The sequence below is a fragment of the Aphelocoma coerulescens genome (genome assembly GCF_041296385.1).
Source record: "Aphelocoma coerulescens isolate FSJ_1873_10779 chromosome W unlocalized genomic scaffold, UR_Acoe_1.0 ChrW_unloc_scaf_4, whole genome shotgun sequence".
Lineage (NCBI taxonomy): Eukaryota > Metazoa > Chordata > Aves > Passeriformes > Corvidae > Aphelocoma > Aphelocoma coerulescens.
This window is the reverse complement of record NW_027184083.1, coordinates 1,058,254-1,076,625: the sequence shown is the minus strand read 5'-3', so window position 1 is coordinate 1,076,625 and position 18,372 is coordinate 1,058,254. Positions and strand designations below refer to the sequence as shown.

Sequence of the window (18,372 nt, the reverse complement as noted above, 5' to 3'; positions counted from 1 at the left end):
ATCTTTAAACAAGTGGAGATGCTTGATTATAATTTGCTGTAGTTCAATTCTTGTTATTATCTAGTGTAATATTTCTTTTGTATTAGTATTGTTGACAGGGAATAATGAGTTACCAAACATTCTTAAACAGAAAAGTTCATAAAATCATATTTCATCCTCCAGTTATGCTGATTACATTATTGTTATATTTAAGAAAACAAACAGAACTTTACCAAAATTAAGATTATGAATTGTGCTACACCCTAAGGCATGTCAGAGATTTATGTAGTCCTTTTAGGGGTTTTGCTTTTGGTTTACTTTGTGGTTGTTTTATTTTCTGAATGAGTTTGGACATCCCTCTTGATGAACTTTCTTTTTTGCATAGTGACCAGAAGTTTGATAAAGTCTCTTGACAGATTGCTAAAAATTATCAGCTGTTTCTGTTCAGATTCTCAGAAATCCCTTCCTCTGAACTGCAGCAGCTGGAAGCCCTCTGGTCTCTACATTGGAGCCTTTTTAATTATGTTCTGTTCTATAAAGCTTCCTATACCAGGTTCATGACTTTACTTTCTTAGTTTCTTCTGTAAGGGAGCAAGCAGTGAGACTAAAATTTTTGACTTATGTTTGCTGAGTCTCTCCTTCAAGGGGAGGAACTAGTGCTGTGGGAATCTCTTCTAGTGATGGAAGGGATTTCTTAAGTTGTTTAATTATTTGCTTATTGGAATATGGTTTAGGGGGGAGGTCAGGTGAGAACAACCTCTCATGGCCCGTAATGCTGAATATTCATTGAAGAGTAGAAAGTTAAAAATGGATATTTGTCCTCACTCCATTGATATGTCATCCATCAGTATCATTAATTTTAAATCTTACTTATATCCAGATTATATTGATTGGTTTAGATTCTTGTGGTCTACACAACAGTATTGGTTGGGGGGGACAGGGCACTTGCACATCTTTGAAGAGATTGTGAAAAATAACTAGGAAAAGGAAAGAGTTGTCAGTAAACATAGATTTGTTATTTAGGCATATGGCTATGTATTATTTGTCGAAAATTCCTAGTCTTGACTGTTAGCTTAAATAAGATAAGTTTGTAATTGGCCTCTGGCTGACTTGTCTTTGATGTTCAAAAATGGAAGGTTTGACAATAAGTAATAACTGCTTAGGACTGGCATATTTGGGATAAATTTATTCACTGCTGATTTAAATAATGCAAATAAGTGGTATTTCAAATGAGTGGAGGCATATCCCAATAATCTCTGAAGAGTGTTAGAACTTTAAAATATTACACTCTTAATTGTTATGCAAAAAGTTTGTACTGGAGTCATCAAAATGGTTCATACAGAATTCAGCATTAGCGGATCAATCTTTGTGGTTCTGAAGAGGAGTACATTCACATTTATCCATCTTGGATATGAAGTCTTCAACTGAATTCCTTACAAGGTGTAAATGGGGAAGTGGTAATTTATATGTTGTGTCTTCAAGATAAATCAGAAATCTCTGGATTTTAAAGTTTACCAAACAATATTAATAGAGCAGTGTTACCATTCTGCTAAAACAAAGCTCAGCAACCATGCATGTGGTTCTTATTTAGGCTTGTTACCTTTTCACAAGTATTTACAAAACACCCATTTCCATCTACTAGGACATGCAGTTCTAGAGGTTTTTAGGCTATCATCCTATTATACTCATTTGTTGAAAAAGTTTAATCGGAGACTTAAGACAATCATCAGGTTTGCAAGAAAGTAGTAACATCGGAGACTTCAGCACTAGTGATGTTCTGGCTGCTGCTTTGGAAAGATTTCAGATTAAATGGAAGAATGCAGATACTTCTTTAATACAGCTCCCCTCATCCAGCTACTGTCCCTAATACTTGCTCAGCTTCCAAGTATATCCGTTTTCAGCATGAATATGCTGCAAATCACAATTGACTTGCAGTTTCAGCAGAAATATATTCAAAGGTATCTGTGGTTATTCCAGTGCAATGTGTTTTTGCACAGAGGTTCTGCAGTAATTAATTTCTAAATCTGAAAGTACTCATTGTTTTGACATGCAGATATTTCCAAAGATGAAGGCCACAACCTGTCTCCAGGAATACTGTTCATAACAGGACAGGTGAGACACAACTGCTTGGAAATCCATTTCAAACTTGTGGTTCCTGTAATATTTTGTTTCTTGCACCACAGTGACCCATTTAATTTGACAGAACATCTCTGCTATTTTTTAGAATAAGATAGTTTATGATCTTGTTCTGAGTACCAAGGTACTGCCTTTTGGTGAGCATGTTGCAATGTAAGTGAATGTCCATGCAAATTTTCCAAGCAAAACCAATGCACTCATAGGAGAACAACTGGGATCAGACTGTACTCTGAACAGTCATCAATTTGTTCAAGTAACTGAACAAAATGTAGATACATTTTTTATGTATCTGTGTTCTTGGGAGGCAGGGAAGGGGGAGGAGTGAATAATATTTCTAAAAAGAAAAGAATCTGGGAACAACAAACTTGGATACCTGATCTATAATACAGGCAGAAAGCTCTTTGTGGCTTATTACATATTCCTTCTATTACAAAAATTGCTGTAAAGAGTGAAGCAAAAAGATCATGATCACACTTTATTGGCCTCAAGAGCATGTGAGCCTACCTGTTCAGAACTGTGGCAAGCTTTGAACCTAGGTCTGCAGGATTTGAAAGAAAAATGTTAGTCTGATATTTTTGCAAACTCCTAGATCCTGTTAATAAATTCTATCATCTATGGAATGAAGTGGATGAAGCTTGCATACTGATGTCTTGAAGAGTATGAAGAATATTTGAATGGATATTGTAAAGTTCCCAAGTTCATCTGTTCATTAAGACCCTATGGGGTCTTGGGACTCATGCCTTAACAAGACAGATTTATGCAAACTTGCATATATTTGATTGTAAAAGAGAAGACAACATCTGTTTTCAGAGGTTAATTACTTCTCACTTCTCTGATACTCTATTGATTATTCTTATATAGTTCAAAGTGAGTTCACAATTTGATAAAGCCCAATAGTGTTTTTCACCTTTCATATTTCTGCAGCTATGATGGCAACCAAAAAAGTATTTGTGCCCATTCAGTGGAGTTTTTCCATTATGCTCAATGAAGATAGTGGTACTATGTACTCATCCTACCTTTAATGCACTAGTTCAACCTGATATTTTCATAGAATATCCTGAGCTGGAAGGGATCCACAAGGATTATTGAGTCCAACTCCTGGCCCTGCACAGGACACCCCAACAATCCCACCCTGTTCCTGAGAGGGTTGTCCAAATGCTCCTTGAGCTCTGGCAGCCTTGGGGCTGTGACCACTTCCCTGGGGAGCCTGTTCAGTGCCCGACCACCCTCTGTGTGAAGAGCCTTTTCCTGATATCCAACCTAAACCTCCCCTGACACAGTTCCAGTTGTTCCCTCGGGTCCTGTCATTGGTCACCAGAAAGCAGAGCTCAGCGCCTGCCCCTCTGCTGCCCCTTGGGAGGAAGCTGCAGACCCCGGTGAGGTCTTACCTCAATTTCTTCTTCAGGCTGAACAAGCCAAGTGACCTCAGATGCTCCTCATACAGCTTTTCCTCAGGCCCTTCACCATCCTCGTGCCCTCCTTTGGATGCTCTCCAATAGGTTAATGTCTTCCTTATACTGTGGTGCCCAAAACTGCCCCCAGTACTCAAGGTGAGGCCGCACCAGTGCAGAGCAGGGTGGGACAATCCCCTCCCTCAACTGGCTGGTGATGCTGTGCCTGATGTACTCCAGGACATAGTTGGCCCTCCTGGCTGCCAGGGCACTGCTGACTCATTCAACTGGTCATCAACCAGGACCATCAGGTCCCTTCCCACAGCTGCTCTCCAGCCTCTCATTCCCCAGTCTGTCCGTACATCCAGGGTTGCCCCATCCCAGGTGGAGAATCTAGCACTTGCCCTTGTTAAACTTCATATGGTTGGTGATTGCCCAGTCCTCTAATTGGTCAAGGTCTCTCTGCCGAGCCTCTCTGCCTTTGAGGGAGTCAACAAGTCCTCCCTAGTTTTATATTGTCTGCGAACTTGCTTCTTTTCATATACTTGGGTCAGCTTTTTTGTCCTAGGTCCAGAATTCTCATAGAGGCAAAACTGTAATTATCAAGTCTAGTTCTGAGCACCACCCTCAAGATGCACTGGAAATATCAAAAAATCTTGTGAATAATCTGTAACTCCATCTGCAATCATCTTGACATTTAGGAAAAGAGAACTTTGAAGGCATCCCTTTCTTCTCAGATAAGATATCAACAGGTTGTGGTTATAACTTACTAAACATCAGTACTGAGTTGTCAAGAGAAGCAAAGAAGGTGCATCAAATGAGATCTGTATTTAGAGGGAATGTGACAAGTTATGATGCAATCATCTATTTATATGTTCTCAACTTACAATTTGACATTTTGGATGATGATGAACAGCAGCATTTTGAGCCCATGGAAGTTCAAGAGAGAAAATTCGTCATACTTGAATTGTTTTGGTTGTTTAATCTTGGAGCCCTCAGCATGAGGGCTCTGAAAGGTGAGTTTTCGTTGATCTAGCTATATCAGTTTAAGGCATCACATCTCACCATTTGCCTTGCTCCTATAGTAGGGGTAGCAGAAGAAAACCTTTGCTTGGCTCTCAGCTGGCTTGTTCAGTCTGGTTAGGTTAATGAAAACTGTCTTCACTAGTGCCATAATCTGATGCACTAGACAATGAAACACACTTGTAGAAATGTGAATGTGTGTTCCCTTCTGCTACAGGTGATAACCTCAGTTAAAGGGACAGGGCAGATAACTAGTAACAGTAATGTCTTAAAAGCTAGATCCACCATCAGAGCTTTACAGGACTTTTTCAGTGTGACTGACATTTCTGGATTAAAATGAAAAAGCTGACTGACTTTTTCATAAGAACACAAGTTTCTCAATTTGTGTTTCAAAATTTCAACAGTTTTAATTGAGAAATAATGTAGTGATATGTGTGTGTATGTATGTATTTAATGTATATGTGTTTTTTAAAAAATAATAAAATTTGAAATCTCTGTTTGGAAGCTTCTACTTCATGGTCATTCCTAGGACCTGCTATGAAGCTCAAAGCCCTCTTAGTCACAGGGAGAAAAATATTTTTTGTCATTGTATGAAGGTTTCAAAAAAAACCACATTTGTTTTAATAAGTAGTGTAAGGAAGTTAATCTATATAAGCTCTCATATGAATCCAACAGTTGTTGTTGGACAGAAAAAGGAAAATCCATTCTAAAAAGCTGTACTTTGAATTAATCAAATTTATTTTGGTTCACGTCTATCATAAAGTTGGCAAGTGTTCCTACTTTGAAAAGTTCCTTATTTGCAGTTGACCAGTTTCTGCATGGAGTTTATTGTATTTGTCTTTACTGTCTTCCAGCCATTAAATGAACATAATTTTGGAGTTTTAGGAAGTTAGAGATATACAAATAGATTTGAGAATTAAAATGATGGAAAAACCCCACAAACCTGTTCACATCACTGGGATTGACTATCTTACTACTTGTTACTGTGTTCTAATGTTAATTTTGGAGATGATCCTTTAAAATTTTAATTCTTCTGAATCAGAATCTTCTACAAGTATAAAGGAAATTAGAAGTCATAGTTATAATTCTGGTTTACAATTTGAGAGGTTGGGGGTATTTTTGTTAAGAGTTTAATTCTTTCTTCCTTGATTGCATCCTCCCTACTTTTCCCCTGCTCCCAAAAGGAGAGCTGGCTCATTGCATCTAGTGAAAAGGCACCACAAATCTAAGCACAAAATAAGTTATTTTTCTTATATTGTATTTGTGCTCTAGACATTTTGATAGAATTTTCAACCTGTGTTTGGTCATTACTTAGACTTAAAATTATATTCCCTGATTACAGAGAAAATATCTTTTTTATTGACAAATTACAAAATGAGAATATAAGTTTCATGGTAGAAATTAATTTTAGTTTAGAGTATCATGTTGGTAATATAAATAGGTTGTATTTTAAATGAATAGAACATACTCTTTTTGATATTTTCATGTGCTTCTCATTTCCATGAATTCTACCAAATTACAGGAGGGGGTGGTTGGCTCACTTTCTATTTTTCTGCATTCTACTTTTAATGATTTTTAAAAAAATGTAAACTGAAAGGATTATTGTAGAGTCAAGCTCTTGACACTACATAAAATTATCACTGAAGTTTTTATTTCATTAATGAAAAGCATTATGGTTGCAAGGGGAAAATACTGAAGCTTTTAAGTGTGTAGTGGCCCCCCATTTATTCATATGTGATATGGTATAGACTCCAACTCTTGATATACTCCCTGTTTCAAAGAGAAGCATGGAGTGTTGGACTTATTTTAATAATTTTTGTTCATTGTTCATGTGTTTCCTGGCTACAATATATGCAAAGCCCAACTGAATCAAGTAGGGAAAAACTCGGTCTTAATCACTGCAGATCCTTGCATAGTTCATGTATAATGAACCAGGCTTAATCTGGAAAAGAGAATCTTTTATATTAGTATTCCTCAAAACTTGCTTCAACTGTAAATGATATTTTTTTTTGCCATTACTGCAGTTTCTTTATTAGATGATTCTCTTATGAATTGTACAGGAACTGATTTCATATGTTTTGAAGGTGTTTTTTAATGATTAATTGGCACATGTGGTAGATTGATAACAAATACATTAAAAAGTATTAGAGAAGTTCTATTCTTGCTTTTAAATTCAATGGGTTTTGTTGTTTGTGTGCACATACATGTGGAGGAAGATTAATTGGTGGGGGTGGAGGGGAATGGACATTTTTGCTTGGACATTTGCCTATTTCTAATATATAGCATTTGTGATTTTTCTCTTTTAATTTGTAGATAAGCCTCTGAAGAAGCGAAAACAAGAAAACAAACCACAGGAGGTTGGAGGTGCTACTGGAGGAAATATAACAGCTTCTCAGGAGACAGGTTCTGCAGGAAATGGGGCACGACCAGCGTTGATGGTTAGTATTGATCTGCAGCAAGCAGGAAGAGCAGACTCTCAGGCAACAGTAACTCAGGATTTGGACATCATCAAAAAACCTGAAGAAATTAAGCAGTATAATGATGGATTTGTGTGTGTTCCTCAAGAAGACACTGTTGGAGTTCTTAAATTTAAACCTGAAAACCATCCCGAGATTTTTAGGAAAATGTCAGACTTTGGGGGCCAAAAGACAGATATCCAGCAAAATGAAAACAGACAAATGGAATTTCAGCAAAATGTGAGCAGGCGGTTGGAAAGTAAACAGAATGAGAAGAAACAGGTAGAAGCTAAACGTGAAAGCAAGCATGAAAGCAGACAAATGGAAGTGAAACAAAATGAGAACAGACAAACAGATTCAAAACAAAACCAGAGCAGGCAAATGGAGATGAAACAAAATGAAGGAAAACAAAATAATGGCAAACAGGAAATAAGGCAGAGGCCTGAAACACCGAAACAGAAGAATGAAGGCAGGCCTGAAATGCCAAAACATAGACATGATAACAAGAGGGACTCAAGTAAACCATTATCAGATAAGAAAATAGAAATATCTAGACATAAACTAGATGTGAAATCTGATCCTTCAAGGATAAAATCTGAAAGTAGACCTGATCCAACAAAACAGAGGCCTGATGGGCGCTCAGTTTCTGATACACCAAGACGTGACCATGATAGCCTCAAACAAAGATCAGAGGACAGGGAGGAGTCAGAGAAATACAGAGGAGATCCATCCAAGATCAGAAGACCTGAATATTTGAGATCCTCAAACAAAAATGAACATGATTCTAAACATGGTATTAAATCTGATGGTTCAAAACCTGAGAAATTTGCAAGGAAACATAGACATGAGTCTGGTGAATCAAGGGAAAGGTTTTCTTCTGGGGATCAGAAATCAAGACCTGACAGCCCTCGCATTAAACAGGAAGGTAGAGGAGATTCTAGTAAATCAAGACCTGATAAACCTGGTTTTAAATCACAAAACAGCAAGGATGAACAAAGGACAGATGGTAATAAGAGTAAAGTAAATAGTAATAAAGCACATGCTGACAGTAAAGCAGAGTTTCCCAGTTATTTGTTGGGGGCAAGATCTGGCGCATTGAAACATTTTGTCATTCCAAAAATCAAGCGTGATAAAGATGTCAATGTCACTCAGGAATCAAGGAAAACTGAATTTAAAGGTGAACAGGACAAAGTAGAGAAGATTGGGCTAGTTGAAGATCTAAATAAAGGAGCTAAGCCTGTAGTTGTCCTTCAAAAGCTTTCATTGGATGATGTGCAAAAATTTATTAAAGATAGAGAAGATAAATCAAGGGGCTCTTGTTTTAAACCTAGCAAGAACAAGTCATCCAAATCTAATAAAGGTAAGTTGTATTTTTTTTTAGTGTTAATTGCATTATATCTTGTATAATCCTGTTCTTTTAGATTTGCTACTCCTGTGGTTAGAAATTAACCACAAATGTTTAATAGTTTATATGCTTGCCTATATGGTGATTTTGGGGAACAAAGTGAAATATGTCTATGGAATTGTGGTTATTGGAAATCTTGCTACAGTGTAACTTAAATGATTTGTTTATTCCAATACAAGTTCCTAATGTGGGGGCACTTAAATAGTCTTAAAATGTACTTCAGTTACACTAGTTTAATCTGATAATTTATCTAGTTAAACATAACTACTATATGAATGATTAGGTGTGTCTGTATAAGGGAATGGTACTACTGTAACTAAATTGTTGTAGCTGAAGTGGTGTGAAATACTATATATACAAACCCTAAGATTCTTTTATGTTTTTATTTGGAAATTAAATGTGTTTTTTCTAAGGGATATTTTGACATGATGAGATAAGAAGGCAATTACAAAGCCCCATCTGCCTCTTACACTATAAATACAACTCTGTTGGGAAGCCTCCACACTTTAGACTGTGTGACATTAAGATTATTAAAAAGTTCTATCTTTAGGAGAATTCAGATAATGTTGTCTCTATGGTCCAGTGTATGTAGAAAGAGGAAAGGAACTGGTAAACAGTAGACTGGCATTATCAAATCAGTCATATAAACAGGAATTTATGCATAACAGATTGTAGGTTTGATATTTGATTGTCTCTTCTGCAGATTTAACACATTTTTGTTCTTGGTGCTATAATTTTAGTTTGGTTTCAGACTGAAGTAGATAATTTCACATTGTGAAATCAATGCTACTAACTGGTCAGGGTTCTTTTTTATTGTTTAGCATTTAAAGCATTTAGATTTCTTATGTATTTATGTTTATAGAGCTGTCATGACCCAAAAATAGGCAGATAAAGTGTCAGAGGAGAGAATTTCAACTGTATACAGGATTATTTATGAATGCAGTTCTGGGTATATCATTGCTCATTATTTTGAGATTAAAATGTTTTCTTACAAAGTTTATCTGATAAGAACTGATGTAGAAATCTTTGTGAATGTATAGCTATGTTTATGTGCATTTGTACAGAGTTGATATCTGTATGATTAATTTATTTTGCTACGTCTGTTCCCTACTAACTTGATTGTATTGACCCTTAAAGACTTAACAATTCAGCATGAGTATTGCTTATTTGTAAAATGTTAGCATTCTTGTTAAATATTTTCTCTTTATCCTGGAAATATGGACATTTCCCCTCTCCTTTTTTTGATATTCAGAACAGGCAAATTTTCCAGTTCTAACAATAATAGGTATCTAGAGTCAGACAGAAAATTATGACATCCTTGCTGTCAGCTTAGTCTAAAGATTTCAGATGAAACATTTATGTTCTTTATAAGGCATATGGAAAACTTTCTGATGGAGTTCAGCTCCTAAGGATAGACTTTGAAATCACACAATTCTATGGGCAGAAAACTAGTAAATTTAGAGCCCTCTGAGCTATATACAGTGTATGTATGCTTTCTAAAATGTTTCTGAAGTAGGCTTTTTTGTAGTCTGTATTGTATGTGGTTATTTATATAGCATATTTTAGTAATGTGTAAAGGTTTTAATGACTAATCCAGTTGGCATGACTCTACTAGCAGTGTCACACATGAACAATGCATTAATTTTAAATTCAGGTTTATAGCTTTATAGCTTTTCTGCAGTGTTTTTGTGTATTTTGTGTTTTATGAAGTCATATATTTCTTAGATATTTTGAAATAACTTGGGACGTAGTTTCCAGGGGGAAAAAAAGTTTGAATCTGATATCACTCTTTGCTATTGTATCTAGAATAAGATTCTTACAATGATACTAGAAATAAGTTTCATGGAAAGAATAACTATGTTTCTCTTACAAATCAAGTTTTGAGTGTTCATCCATGCAGATTTTGGAGAAAGTGTCTATGAACTTCTGATTTTTCATGTGTATTTTTAATTTTACATTTTTTTGCTCGACTTCCTGGTAGCCTACTTTCTAGGATATAATTAAGTGAACTGCAGTGTTCATAATTCAGGGTTCATAAAGATATCTCTTAATATGCCAAGGTCTATTTGTCAATAACTGATACAGAAAATATTCATGTCATTTCCCCAATGTCCTCACTCCAATTGAGAGAAATAGCATCCAGTTTTACTCCATGCCATTTTTACTTATAACTGTTTTACTACACTAGAAGGTGTAATTTTCATAAACATTCTTTAGTTCATCATATATTTCTTAATAGATTGTAGCAAATCTTTTCTAGGGTTGCCTTTTTGCATCATTATTCCATTTCTTCTTGCATCCCTCCCATTCCATGTAGCTTAGTATATTTTGCTTTATCGTTCTTTCTTTTACCTCCATGTATTTCTTGTCCTTTGTTTCTCCTTTCTTATCCTCCCCCAAGAAAATGTGTTCTCCTGGCTTTGTCACGTACAACATCATTGCTGTGATTTATCTGAAATCCAGTTTAAACTAATATTCAGGTATTTCAAAAACCATTTACTCATTCTGTCTTAAGGGATTAATGCCCATTGATTATAAAACTCAGTAAAATCGACTTATTTTAAGCTAAAATTAATGCTACAGATACTGAAAGTCTATATAACTTGTTACATTGTTTCAGTAAACTTTAAATTTTAAAATCATACTCTTATTGTGCATATGGATAAGCCTTGCATTGTACTGTAAAAAAAACCAAGTAGCATTTTAAGCAAATTTTTATATACAGGTTTGAAACTTTGTTTCAAACTATATGATTGGGATAGCTGTAGTGTGTGATCGTTAAGACTGAACCATCCCAACAGTCCCTTTTGGCATTTACAAGAAAGAAGCAACATTTTTTACTCTCTCCTGATCTTTGAGCATTTTTCTGAAAGATGCACTCTAGCTCAGAGGAAAATTATAGAAGATTTTTTCACAGTATTTTTGTTAAGGGGTCTTATGCTGAATTTTTATGGCCTGTTTTTTGCAGGTCAGAATGAATTATAGCACTTTTTTTTTTTTTCTTCTGGTTTTAACATATGTGAATGCCTTTTATCCTGGTTTTAATGTAAATGTATGTTGTTGAGGAATGCATTAAACTTCTCCCTTCAAGTTTGTGCTTGCAATGAAGAGGTCATGTTTGCTGTCCTTTCTTTTCAGAGCTTCAACGCTGCTTCTCTGCTGCTTCTTATAGCTATACTGATCAATTATCTTGAGATTAAACGTGTTACCAGTTTTACAGTTCATAAGATCATTGAGGTTAGAACAGACCTCTAAGATCATCAAGTCCAATCATTAACCCATCACTGCCAGGTCCACCACTAAACCATGTCCTCAAGATCCACATCTACACATCTTGCAAATCCCTCCAGGGATGGTGACTCTACCACTGCCCTGGGCAGCCTTTTCCAGTGCTTGATAACACTTTCTGTGAAGAAATTTTTCTAAATGTCCAATCTAAACCTTCCCTAGACCAACTTGAGACCAGTTCCTCTTGTCCTATTGCTTGTTCCCTGGGAGAAGAGCCCAACCCCCACCTGGCTTCACCCTCATTTCTGGGAGTTATAGAGAGTAAGAAGGTCCCCCTTGAGCCTCCTTTTCTCCAGGCTAAACACCCCCAGCTCCCTCAGCCACTTCTTGTGCTCCAGACCCTGCCCCAGCTCCGTTGCCCTTCTCTGGACTCGCTCCAGCACCTCAATGTCTTTCTTGCAGTGAGTGGCCCAGAAGTGGACACAGCACTCGAGGTGTGGCCTCACCAGTGCTGAGTACAGAGGGACAATCACTGCCCTGGTCCTGCTGGCCACACCATTTCTGATCCAAGCCAGGATGCCATGGGCACACCTGGGCACACACTGGCTCATGTTCAGCTGCTGTCATTCAGCACCCCCAGGTCCTTTTCCTTGTGGGCAGCTTTCCAGCCACTCTGCCCCAGCCTGGAGCCGCATGGGGTTGGGACCCAAGGGCAGGACCTGGCACTTGGCCTTGTTGAACCCCATACAATTGGCCTTGTCCCATTGCTCCAGCCTGTTGAGATCCCTCTGCAGAGCCTTCCTACCCTCCAGCAGATCAACATTCCCACCCAACTTGGTGTCCTCTGTAAACTTACAGAGGGTACACTTGATCCCCTTATCCAGGTCATCAATGAAGATATTAAAAAGGGCTGGCCCCAATACTGAGCTTTGGGGAACCCCACTGGTGACTGGCTGCCAACTGGATGTAGCTCCATTCCCCACCACTCTCTGGGCCTGGCCATCCAGACAGTTTTTTACCCACTCAAGAGAGCACCTGTCCAAGCCATGGGCTGCCAGCTTCTCCAGGAGAATGACATGGGAAACAGTTTCAAAAAGGCTTTACTGAAGTCCAGGTAGACACATCCACAGAGAATGAGAGAAATAAGAGAATGAGAGAAAGATTTAGTTGTGGTAAGGAGATGTCTGAGTTGGCTTATAATATATTTAAAGGATTAGCTTTCTAAAATAAGCACCACATGTAATTGCAAATTTTAGTTCTAGGACAAATGAGTGTGTGTGTTTTTAAGACTTGTGCAGAAGCACCTTTTGGGTCTTCAAATATTACCTAAAAAGACTTTGTTGTTTAAAAAAAAAAAAAGTGATAATTTCACTGCAGAATATAATGCTGAATGCTACTTCATTGTGTAGATTGTTACTCTAGGATTTAATTCTCTGTAGAGTGCAGAACTTGAAACAGATTATCATTGCTCACTATAAGTCTGTGTTCTCTGTTGCTATAATCTGAAATATGAGTGAAGATTTGCCATTTTTTTGAAGGTACTCTTCATATTTTTACAAGTGCAGCTAAAAATTTACTGCTGCTTAATCATCTTTATGTCATAGGGTTAAAACAGTGCTTTTAGATTTTTCTGTGTTCTATGCTTGTGTTTGTTTTTTTTTTAATTCCAGATTACTTTTTCAGAGTCTTTAATAACTAATTTGTAGTCAGTGGCAGGCTGTAGCAGTGCAAAGTTCCATGGCATTTGTGTAATGTGATGGTCCATCTTTGAGCTCTAGTACTGCTGAAAAGTCTCACTTGTGAAACAGAGTAATCAGTTAGGTCTCATCTTTTAGATAGGAGCGACAAGAAAGGCTCAGTGAGCAAACTTCTGATGCTTCTCACAGTCCTCTGGACAGCACAGCTGGGCTACTCACCAATACCTTTTAGTGCAACTGAAAACTAGACAAAAAAGGAGTGTAAATAAATTTTAAACATTTGCTTAAATCCTTCATGTATAGGACTTCTAAAAAGACAAAATTGACAAACCTTTGAGAAAAATCTTATGTATATTAACTCATCAAGAAAACTTTAGAGATCAACTCAAATTTATTTATTTATTGTAACAATCTCTTGATGCTGAAGAGGCATACTGTTGTACTTACTGAAATCAGTGGGGCAAGCAGCTGTGCTGCTAGGAAATAACTGGAATAAAAGCATATTTCCTGGAACTCAGATTGCTTACTACAGATTGTCCTTTTGTAAAGATAACCATTGTGAAAGTCGTAATTCCACAAATCTGAAATTTGGAATCACTCTTAGAGTTCCTAGTAGCAACTGCATTTGCATGTGGGAGGGCCAGAGTAATAACTCACTAGGCATCTTGCATGTGCATATACTACCAGATGGATCAAGCATGTTAAAACTTTCTCTGAAGTTCTCTAGTAAATTATGCCACATTTCATAGAAGTAAAGGATATATTTAATGGTTTACAGCTGAAGTCTTTAAAGCTTCCCTTAAACTCTAAATTTAACTGAATTTGTAGAATAAACATAACTTTCAGGAGAATTATACAATTTTCCTGATTTTCCTCTTTTCTGAGATATTGATGACTATCTCTTTTCAACTTAACTAGTCTAGAAGAGGAGCTGGCTGTTCCTCATGACATTAGAACTCTTTAAAGATATGTTTGGTTTGCAAAGGATTCATTTTAATATACTCTGTTCACTTAGCTCAAATTTTTTTTTCTCCTTTCTAGAATGAATATATTCATGGTTTGAAAAATATTCAAGGCATAAATATATATTTTATATTTATATATATATTTATATATATATATATATATAAATAACATCAGTTAAATCCAGTAGCCTGGGAAGATCTTGGTTTTCTAGCATGGATTGTTCCTACTTGCAGGGGTTTTTTTAGGTATGGTGCATCTCTTCTATTCCAAAAAATGTGCTGGGATGTGTGGGCATTGTACCATACTCTCTGGATCCTTTGATGTTAGTTTTTCAGAAGCAGATGTTGGATAAACTATTACTGGTAGATGTTGGATAAACTGATATCAGGTAGACAGCAGGAATTCAGCAGTTGCACACTGGAGTCCTTTCTTGTGTTGATCTGTTACCAGTACAATGAGACATTTTCAGCACACTGCTTTTCCTGGAAGTTGCTCGAGTTATTTCCTATTTTTGTCTTTGCCACTAAGGTAAATATTTTGATTTTTTGCTCTCACAGTTGTTCTTAATTTCACTCTTAGTATCAAGAGAAGACTTTACTTCTTGCACATCTACTTCTTAGCAGCAACAGTAAACTTGACTAAATCTAATAATTTCATTGTTCTTTGGTTCATCTGAAATATGTTGTTTTGTTTGCAGATTTAAAAGTGCATTGTTTAACTAGTTCAATTTTGAAAAATTATTTTGGTACATGTAAGTGATAGAAATTTATTACCTAATTTGTCAGAGCAATTTATTGAAAGTCTGAAACTGCCTTTGGTTCATGGGTATGGATGATTGATCAGGTTCCTCTTATTTTTGGGAAAAGCTGAAGCTATTTTGCATAATTTATTTTTGCAACAATGCATTGCAATATGTAAAAATGTGGGCCAGCAATTTGTTTGATATTACAATATGCAGTGCTGACTTGTTCATGTGCATAAGTATCTAAATATGGATGTTATTTCTTGGCATATGTATGGGGATATGCGATTAAAATTTTTGGTTTGAATTTTCTTCTAGACAAAGGGTAAATTTGGCAAAATACAAATAAGGGAAACCCTCACATTTGCTTCTGGTAAATGAACTTTTCTGTTGCTCGACTTTTTCAACCATTTTAAGTGACTGTTTCTGTGTAGGAAAATTTAAACTATTTACTTGAAATTTGCGATTTATTTTTGCTTCATGGTAATATTACCAATGAACAGAAAAGAAAAAGATGAGACCTTTTTTGTTCTTCAAATTACCAAATTGTTGTTTGCATCAAATAAAGGTTACTTAAATATGCTTATTGTTCAATTATCTTTTGAGTATTTCCTGTAGTATTTTATATTAAAAGCTAAAATATCAGCAATTTTTTGTTCTTGTTGTTAATGTAATTAAGTTACTTTGAAGAAGTAAAACAAGAGTACCTTCACGTGATATTTTCAGTGATAAAGGATGAGAATCTTTCCATGATAGAGCAAGGTAAAAGCAGATTATTTTGATGTGCCTGTAGTCACAAAACAGATATAAATCATGGAATTTGTTTTGCTTGTTCTCTGCAAAGATCTTGGTTGTATTATATCGATTATATAGGAGTTTGATGAGAAGAAAAATTGAGGTTTGATTTGATTATATTTAATGAAGATCTTTTTTCTTAGGTGAGGCCCCATGGCTCAGTTTTTAAATTAATCAGAATACATGGTTAGGAAAATGCATCAGTCATAAATTTCAGATTACAGGCATTAATAGTAGATTCATAAAAGTGAGGTTCTTTGTGCAGCACTGCATTTATTTCAACTGTTGGTCTTGCTCCATTTTACTCTGAGTACTGCTATATTTTTTGTGAAGTATCTTGCAAAACTACTCTAGCCTTCTTTTATCAATTTTTATAAAGATGAGAAGTCAGGGAATAGCAATAAGGAATAAAATAACTTGTAGATATAGTTGCTGCAGAAATCAGATAGCTTGAGGAAATCATTGATATCAATGTAAAGTGAATTCTTATGCTTCTTGGCATCTTTGGAGAATATGTATTGGGCATGTTCCTTGATCTTTGTTTGGATCCTTCAGGGTGCTCTTTGGAAATCTCTTCCCTCTGTCAAAATTTTCTTTCTTCTAAAGAGTACTTTGTGCAATTGAAAAACCCTTTTTGAATCTGTGCTGCTTAGTCATGGGTGATGATGACACCTACTACATCATGGAATTATTCTGTTTCTGTGTCCAGATTCTTCTCTGACCCACCAACCTGACTGTGTCCCATTTCTCAAAGTCAGAGCTAAGGACTAGAATATAACCAGAGAGCTTAAACCTCTCCTTTTGCTTATCTCGAGGCTTAGAGCTTTCCCTTTGTGCCAGTATTAGGGTAGATGAGGAAAAATTATTTGGAAAGATGTGTTCAAGCAGGTTCTATGGAATGATATAGGACATACTTTTGAACAATACTTCTCTCCCTCCTGCCATGGGATGCTCCTGCCATACCTTCCACACCTTCCACAAACCTTAAGGCAGAAAAGGGGAAAGAGAAAAGTAAATGTATAACTATTCAGATTATTTTCATCAGTATTCATCTTGATGTTGTGTTTCAGCTGATGATATGGTATTGAGATAAAAGTGTAACTTCTGTCTTATGAGCAGATGTACTTTCCTCATGCCTTAAATTCCATTTTGATAAAAGGATAGTGTTTTACTTGTGTTTCCCCTTCTGTTCTTAAAACAGAATTATTTGGAGTAGTGTGATGCTGGTGAGCAGGGGACTGATCACCATGGACTGAGATGTAAAGATGTAATGGAACATTTTAAGGGAGAGCACAATGGAAAGGATGTAATTAAATTTGCACTCTAAGGGATAGCTGAAAATTTTCATCTTTAACTGATGCCTTAGGTTTAAAGTTTTATATTTTTCAAATTCTGTATGTAACTCTGAAACTTCATACAGCCTTTTAGCTACTGTTCTCTCATGCTAGTTAGACATAACAAACCCTCTCTGGGCCTGAACTCAAGGACACCTTGTTGTCCCAGGCCCCAAAATATGTAAACTAAAGCCTTTAAAGGGGGAGCAAATTTGGGGTAATTACATCACTACTTGAAATTATAATTGGAGAATTAACCCTGATATGCAAATGGACCAAACTTATAAGTGTGAAAAACCTGTGACCCCCGGGTCCATCTTGGGTGGAGGCTTTTGACTGCCCAAGGTGTACCTTTGAAGGTCTTTCAAATAAATACCTGCTTTTATTCTCTCAATCTTGTCTAGCCTCTGTTTTCAGGTAGCCACTTCAAGGCATCATAACCAGTAAGCTATTCATCAATCACAGGTAGTCATGTGGCCCTTTGCACTGTAGTGCCTGAGTGCTATACTGTAACAGTACTTAACTATTTTTAAAGGGTGTTTATTTTCCAAGCATCTTTATAAAGCAGGGATGTACTTTTATCCCCTCTTTTTTCTTTTAGTTCTTAATCTAAAATAGAACCTTATCTGCACAAATGGTTGTAATAGAATTAAGTTGTGAGTCTGTGCTGTTGTAGTTACAATGATATGGCTATCCAACAGCAAGAAGGCAGCACTCTTGTTATGGAGTAAGAGTATATTTTATTTGATGTAGCAGAGTTTGAAGCTTGGTTGAGCTAATCCAGAAAGAAACTGCTTTCCTTCCCATATATATGTCTGACACGGGATGTTTTATCAGTGTAGTTATAGGGGTGACCCAAAATGACTTGAAAGAGTTAGACAGTAAGCTAGTCATCCATAAGGGAGGTAGACCTAAAACCACTGGAACATCCTCTTATCAAATACTCAGAGAGGGCATGTAAGGTGAGCTTGGTATCTGGGGAATAACAGTAAGACTGGATATATTAGTCATTGGCAAAATAAGAAGAGTCCAGTAAACAGTTAATGTCTTCTGTGACTAAAAAGGAGTGAGGGGAGGGCAAAATTGAGCTGTAATATGTAAGTTTTTATTTTTAATGTCAAAATGAAGATGTGTGGCAATTCATCAGTGTTGAAGTTCCAGAATGTGGGGAGTGGCTAAACTTAAATTTCTAAACACTGAGAAATACAAAGTTAAGATTC

General features: G+C 36.4%; 1 protein-coding gene across 7 annotated transcripts in view; it reads left to right on the top strand.

The window, feature by feature from the left end:
• The window catches only part of LOC138102888 (nipped-B-like protein), a 166,508-nt gene that overhangs the window by 92,144 nt on the left and 55,992 nt on the right, over positions 1-18,372 (top strand). For 4 of the 7 annotated variants that reach the window (XM_069000658.1, XM_069000661.1, XM_069000659.1 and 1 more), the window contains one exon: positions 6,843-8,345. The exons of 2 other annotated variants lie outside the window; for them this stretch is intronic. In XM_069000658.1, the coding sequence (XP_068856759.1) occupies positions 6,843-8,345 (1,503 nt within the window). Of the gene's footprint in view, positions 1-4,484; positions 4,523-6,842; positions 8,346-18,372 lie in introns of those variants that run through there. One more of the 7 variants, XM_069000662.1, reaches the window with a different exon arrangement.